The sequence below is a fragment of the Temnothorax curvispinosus genome, unplaced genomic scaffold, assembly GCF_003070985.1.
Source record: "Temnothorax curvispinosus isolate PA1 unplaced genomic scaffold, ASM307098v1 QBEX01012185.1, whole genome shotgun sequence".
NCBI lineage: Eukaryota > Metazoa > Arthropoda > Insecta > Hymenoptera > Formicidae > Temnothorax > Temnothorax curvispinosus.
This window is the reverse complement of record NW_020221965.1, coordinates 1-5,070: the sequence shown is the minus strand read 5'-3', so window position 1 is coordinate 5,070 and position 5,070 is coordinate 1. Positions and strand designations below refer to the sequence as shown.

General features: G+C 48.2%; 2 protein-coding genes across 10 annotated transcripts in view; both read right to left on the bottom strand.

The window, feature by feature from the left end:
- The window catches only part of LOC112462290 (ras-like GTP-binding protein Rho1), a 6,906-nt gene extending 6,135 nt beyond the window's left edge, over window positions 1-771 (bottom strand). For 4 of the 9 annotated variants that reach the window (XM_025027981.1, XM_025027988.1, XM_025027982.1 and 1 more), the window contains exon 1: window positions 87-654. The gene's annotated coding sequence lies outside the window, so the exon portion shown is untranslated. The other 5 variants (XM_025027983.1, XM_025027986.1, XM_025027991.1 and 2 more) reach the window with 4 other exon arrangements.
- A 2,255-nt stretch (window positions 772-3,026) lies between these two features.
- On the bottom strand, window positions 3,027-5,064 carry LOC112462292 (small glutamine-rich tetratricopeptide repeat-containing protein alpha-like). The gene is made up of 3 exons (XM_025027992.1): window positions 4,714-5,064; window positions 4,175-4,633; window positions 3,027-4,053 (listed from the first exon to the last, which is right to left on the bottom strand). Exons 1-3 carry the CDS (start codon window positions 5,031-5,033, stop codon window positions 3,939-3,941), a joined length of 894 nt encoding a protein of 297 aa, XP_024883760.1. The 5' UTR covers window positions 5,034-5,064; the 3' UTR covers window positions 3,027-3,938.
- Between the last annotated feature and the right edge of the window lie 6 nt (window positions 5,065-5,070).

Here is a 5,070-nt window from a genome sequence, read left to right as displayed (position 1 = left end):
CAGTCGTCGCGACAGTAGAAAGAGGAAGAGGGAGAGAGAGAAAGAGAAAGAGAGAAAGAGAGAGAGCGAAATAGGCGTTTACTTACTGGACTAAACGGCCACGTAGTGTCAGGTAGAGCCCGAGAGCATTCCAAGAGATCCGTCGCACGGATTGACGCTCGGTTCCGCGACAGCAGCGGCCAGCGGCAACGGTGGTGGCGGCGGCGGTGACGGCGGCGACGAAGATAACGATGACGACGTGGACGTAGACTAAGCACGAATCGCGCGCACGAACAACGACGCGAGTACGGCACGACGTGAACGCCGAGTCGAGCTGAGTTGTGCCGCTGTGTTCAGAGCGCGTCTCGCCGCGCGGTGATACCGAACGGACGAGAATCGCGACGCATGGCACTCCCTCGAGGTCTCCTCGCGCAACCCGTTCTCTCTCTCTTTCTCCGTCTACTTGTCCCCCGTCTCGCTCTTTCCCTCTCTCTCTCTTCCTCACTCTCGATTCACGGAGGAGGAGGCTCCTCTTTTTTTTCCCTCTTTTAGCACCGTACCCGGGCCGACGTCCCGGCGGGATCTCCAACGTGACGCCCGGACACCCTCGCGAAGCCCGCACGCACGGCGCACCACGCACCCTCGCACCACTCCGGCCGGAGTTAACTTAAGAGATATTTGCGTATTTACCTGAAATCTTAAGCGACAGAAAGTCAAGAAAATGGCTGCCCTCGATGGCCACACCTCGATCTGTTGAGCGTGCGGCGAATGGCCGCGGTGGTGGGGACGAGCGGCGGCGGCAGCGGCGGCGGCGGCAACGGGCAACTTCGGCTCGTTGTTTTCAGGGGCGTGTCGAGCGCCGGCGTCGCGTCGGCGCGAACGTGTCGCGCGCCGCCGGCTTCGCGAAACCGGGTCGACGTCCATAAATTTGTCAGGCCGTACGGGCATCGACTTCGCGATACGTTATTATCAACGTGATTCCGACGTGACTGGAATAACGATTAATCGATCGATCAGAAAATAGAGATAGAAAAAAAATAAAAAAGATCTAAAAGGTGTGGAAGGTGCGTGCGAGAAGAGCGTGGCTTTTAACGACGCGTATATCTCGTTCACGCGGTCTTTCCTCGCGAGAGTCAAGTCACATCGATCGTAAAAAAGCGCGGCGAGACGCCAAACGGCTTTTAACGGGATCGATTCGGAAATTCGTCCGCCGTTCCCGGGGCCGCGCGGCGCCCGCGCCCGCCGCGCCTCGCCCCAGCCCTGCTAACCGAAACCGGCGAATCGCGCGCCACCGCACACCGCCGGCGCACCGCACGTCACGGACCTGTGGAAGGAACTTTTGCGCGCACACTTCGCTTCGCTGACTTCACGCTTCTCCGATTCGTGCCACCGCCACCCGACGCTCGTAGGTGGATGTAGGAAAGGGTTGGAAAATATGTAAATAACGCGGCCGTCTCTCTACCGCCGTTCGCCGTTGCGTTTTGCGACAAGTACGCGCGCGCAGCGCGAAGTTCGCCGAGTTTCTCAGAGGAAAACAAAAACATGCTCGAGGCGCGATATTTTTTATATCTGCATTTCTCCTTGTGTTCTATAAGATCGTTCGTTTGATTTCAGGGTATTGCGAAGTCAACGGAAAATCGAAAGAATGTACAGTCGCGCGGATTTTTGGGATAAAGAATAAAAAAATGAGAGTTGCTTATACTACGTTTTGTACAACAGAAGATACAGTTTCGCTGGTGCGATTTTATTGTAAAAAGTAAGCGTTTAAAATTGTTTATTGCGAGACGGAAAAAGATTAGAAATTCGATCTAATAATTACATGGCAATCGGAATTATAATATAGACCTGTTCGTTTTAGCTGAACTTCTTGCGCAGTTCATCTCTCCTCTTTTTCTTTTCACGGTGTGGAGAGAAAGAGAAAATATAAGCTGTGCAAGAAGTTCAGCTAAAAACTAACAGGCCTTACGTTGCATATAATGTATGTATATGTAGGAAATTCACATGTCTACACTTTCGCGATGAACTAATTTCACGCCGGTGCGTGCGTGCACGTAGCGTGTCATTAACCGGCTTATCGGCCGGATAAAATAAATGCCGGCGTCAAGAATTCCCCCCTCTCCCAATTGCCCGCGAAATGAAATGGTCTCTCTGAAATGGAGCGTTTATTACTTCTTTGTCCCTCTCCTCTCTTTTTCAGGAGGAGTTCAAGGACGCGGGGACGGGATTTCCCGGTGACGTTCGCAGGCGCGGGGATCCGAATTGACAAGCGAATTTTACGAGCAACTCGAATTTCACTCTCGGGGAATTCTTCAATATAACCGAGCCTCTTCGCCGATTCTTTTTCCTACAACCTACAACTCGCATATATTCTATTCGTGAATGGACTTTGACAGTCAGCTGATCCGAAAGAGACACCCACGAACGATCCGCTTCTAATCACTTCTAATCGCGGATAATAATCGAGGTGTTACTAATCAACCGATATAACCGGCGTACGTACATACACGCCGTCCGCGCGTGCGTATTCGTAGAAAGAAAAAATAATAAGTATACGAGCGCGCGCGCGTGTGTACTATGCGTGCGCGTCGTAGCCAAATAAGAATGATGTCATCGCGTGACGCACGTGGAATATTGGCTGGCGCTCGTCACGCCCGGCCGCGGTCCCGTGGGACACGCGGGGAAGACGGCCGTCAATGGAATTTTACGTATATGCGCGCGCGTCTCGCCCGCGCGGCGGAGAAATCGTATCCGATTGATTATCAACGCGCGGCGAACGCTCTCGTCCTCTCGTCTTACGAGATACGGCCGATAAGAGCCGCGCTCTCCGGCTCGCGAGCAGCTATACCTTTCTTCTTGCGGGTATAGAAAGCGCGCCGCGCGAGTTCACGTGCGTGCGTTCTCGCTTATCTAGTTCAGTTTACATCGAGATCGTTCTCCTGGAAAAAAAAAAGAAAGAAAGAAAGAGGAAACCAGCAGATATGTGTAACTTCGATCGGGGATTCTTCGACAATTCGCGAATTTGATAACTTACAAGTCAAAGACGAGTGTGTTTGTCGGAAGCTTTTTATTTGCTGCCTCGATTTTTGTACTTCTTTGGTTTTCTTTTAATTATCTATTATTTCAGAGCGCGATTGGAAGAATTTTCCAATCATGATGGAAAAAATACGGCGAAATAATGAAATAGAAATCCGAATCTCTCTTCATGAAATCATGCGATTTTTATTACAGTTTATTAATATTAGCACGTTGCTTTTGTTTTAAACATGCAATGTGCTAAGGTACCCGCATGTTCGAGAAACGCGAGACTGTAAACTTGATGGTGCTAAAGTTCCCGTCTATGATTAGTCAAAGGTTTTTAAATGATCATATAATGATCACACGTTTATAAAACGTTGACAAAAATGTTCTATTTCGTACAATATGCGTGGAACACATGAATAAAATATCAAACGGTTTGCGACTCGTTCGGTATATCCCTGTATATTTTGCGTCAATAGAATAATCAAGTTGTTCATCCGAGACATAATAAACAATTGCGTTATACAAATCCGCATTTGTCATTTGTAATAAGCGCACGATAGAAATAATGCCCTGGATGAGATGCCGGGGTGAATTAGGTATCGCTCAATTGTTAGTCACTCAAATCATCGCGGCATTTTGTTGTATCAATCTTTGCACGTATGCTATCAAAAATTGTACAATGGCCAAAGAGAAGATGGGGGTGGAGAATAGAGGCCCGATATTACGTCCGTAGTGTCCTAATCTATGAAATGAATTCTATGGTACGCGCATTGTCGCTTTAGATATGACGATAGAATTATCATTGAAGCCTGTAAGTTTCTCGCCTTGTAGCGTTTTAGAAAATGATACAACTGGTCTGTGTAACTACGAGTAAGAAAGAAAGTCAGCTATGATGTCCACAAAGTTCATGTCCATCTGTCACACAACCAGCCATGTTTTTAATTTTGTTGCGGTGGTTCCGGTGGATCGTTTGGATTGCCGCCCATTTGCCGTCTCAGCGATTCGATCAATTCGGGGTTTGTGTTCTGCATTTGCTGCGCCAACTGTTGGCCCCTGAAACATTTACGCACAACTGTATAAACTGTTCCACACGGATCACGCGTCATGGATGATGACGTGACACGATCTATCAAACTTAACGGTGAAATTGACGATTCTGTTCTGCCAAACTTACGCTTCAATCAGTAAATCCATGCGACCACTTTCTTCCACGTTGCCGGACATGAGATTACACATCATGTTCTGCATAGCCGGGTCGGATAACATTTGACGCGCCATATTCATTAGAGAGGGATTGCTTAGAAGGGTGCTCAAGTCCATGCCGGGCAAGTTAGGCAGGGATTGATTGACACCTAACTGGCCCAATTTCTCCTCTGCTAATTGTAAATTGTTTCGATAACTTTCGTTATCCGGCTCCATCGCTAAGGCCTTCTCATAACTCTCCTTGGCTTCTTTATGCCTCTCCAAACTAGAATACGCTAAACCTAGTCGACCGTACGCCTTGCTGTACGAGGGATCGATAGAGAGCGCCGTGTTACAGTCTTTGATGGCTAAGGTGTGGTTGCCAAGTTTGCTGTGAACGGCGGCTCTATTACAATAATACACTGCATTGCGAGAATCTAATGTTATTGCCCTGCGAACGAACAAATAAGCTCAAGTTAAAAGAAGAACAATATTTGTGGAAAAATTAATAAAGTGAGACTATGCAAGTACTTTGTATAATTGGCAAGGGCTTCGTGATGCTTCTCTTGTTTCATGAGTGCGTTGCCTTCATTTTTCAATCTTTCCGCTTCAGCCTTTGCCTCCGGCGTGGCGTCTGGACCTAGAACTGGCGCGGCGTTCTCCACTACATTCTTGTAAATTTGATACAGATTTACGTTTGCCGGAGCGTCGGAGGCTTGCACATTGTAAGCACTCTCCAGACACTGAATTGCCACCTCTAAGCTCTCTCGCGAGTCAGCAGTTATGTCACCATCTTGCAATTGGTCTGTCAGAAACTTGACGATCGACGAGACTAGTCCCTTGACAGCCATCAGTACTCAGTGGAAGAATTTTCCTGCAAAAAAAAAA

Bases quoted from the DNA above. Each gene is read 5' to 3' on its own strand.
- LOC112462292 (XM_025027992.1), bottom strand. From the start codon at position 5,033: ATGGCTGTCAAGGGACTAGTCTCGTCGATCGTCAAGTTTCTGACAGAC. The intron at 4,634-4,713 runs GTACTTGCATAG...GTTCGTTCGCAG, and splicing joins GCCCTTGCCAATTATACAAA to GGCAATAACATTAGATTCTC. The intron at 4,054-4,174 runs GTAAGTTTGGCA...TAAATGTTTCAG, and splicing joins ATGGATTTACTGATTGAAGC to GGGCCAACAGTTGGCGCAGC.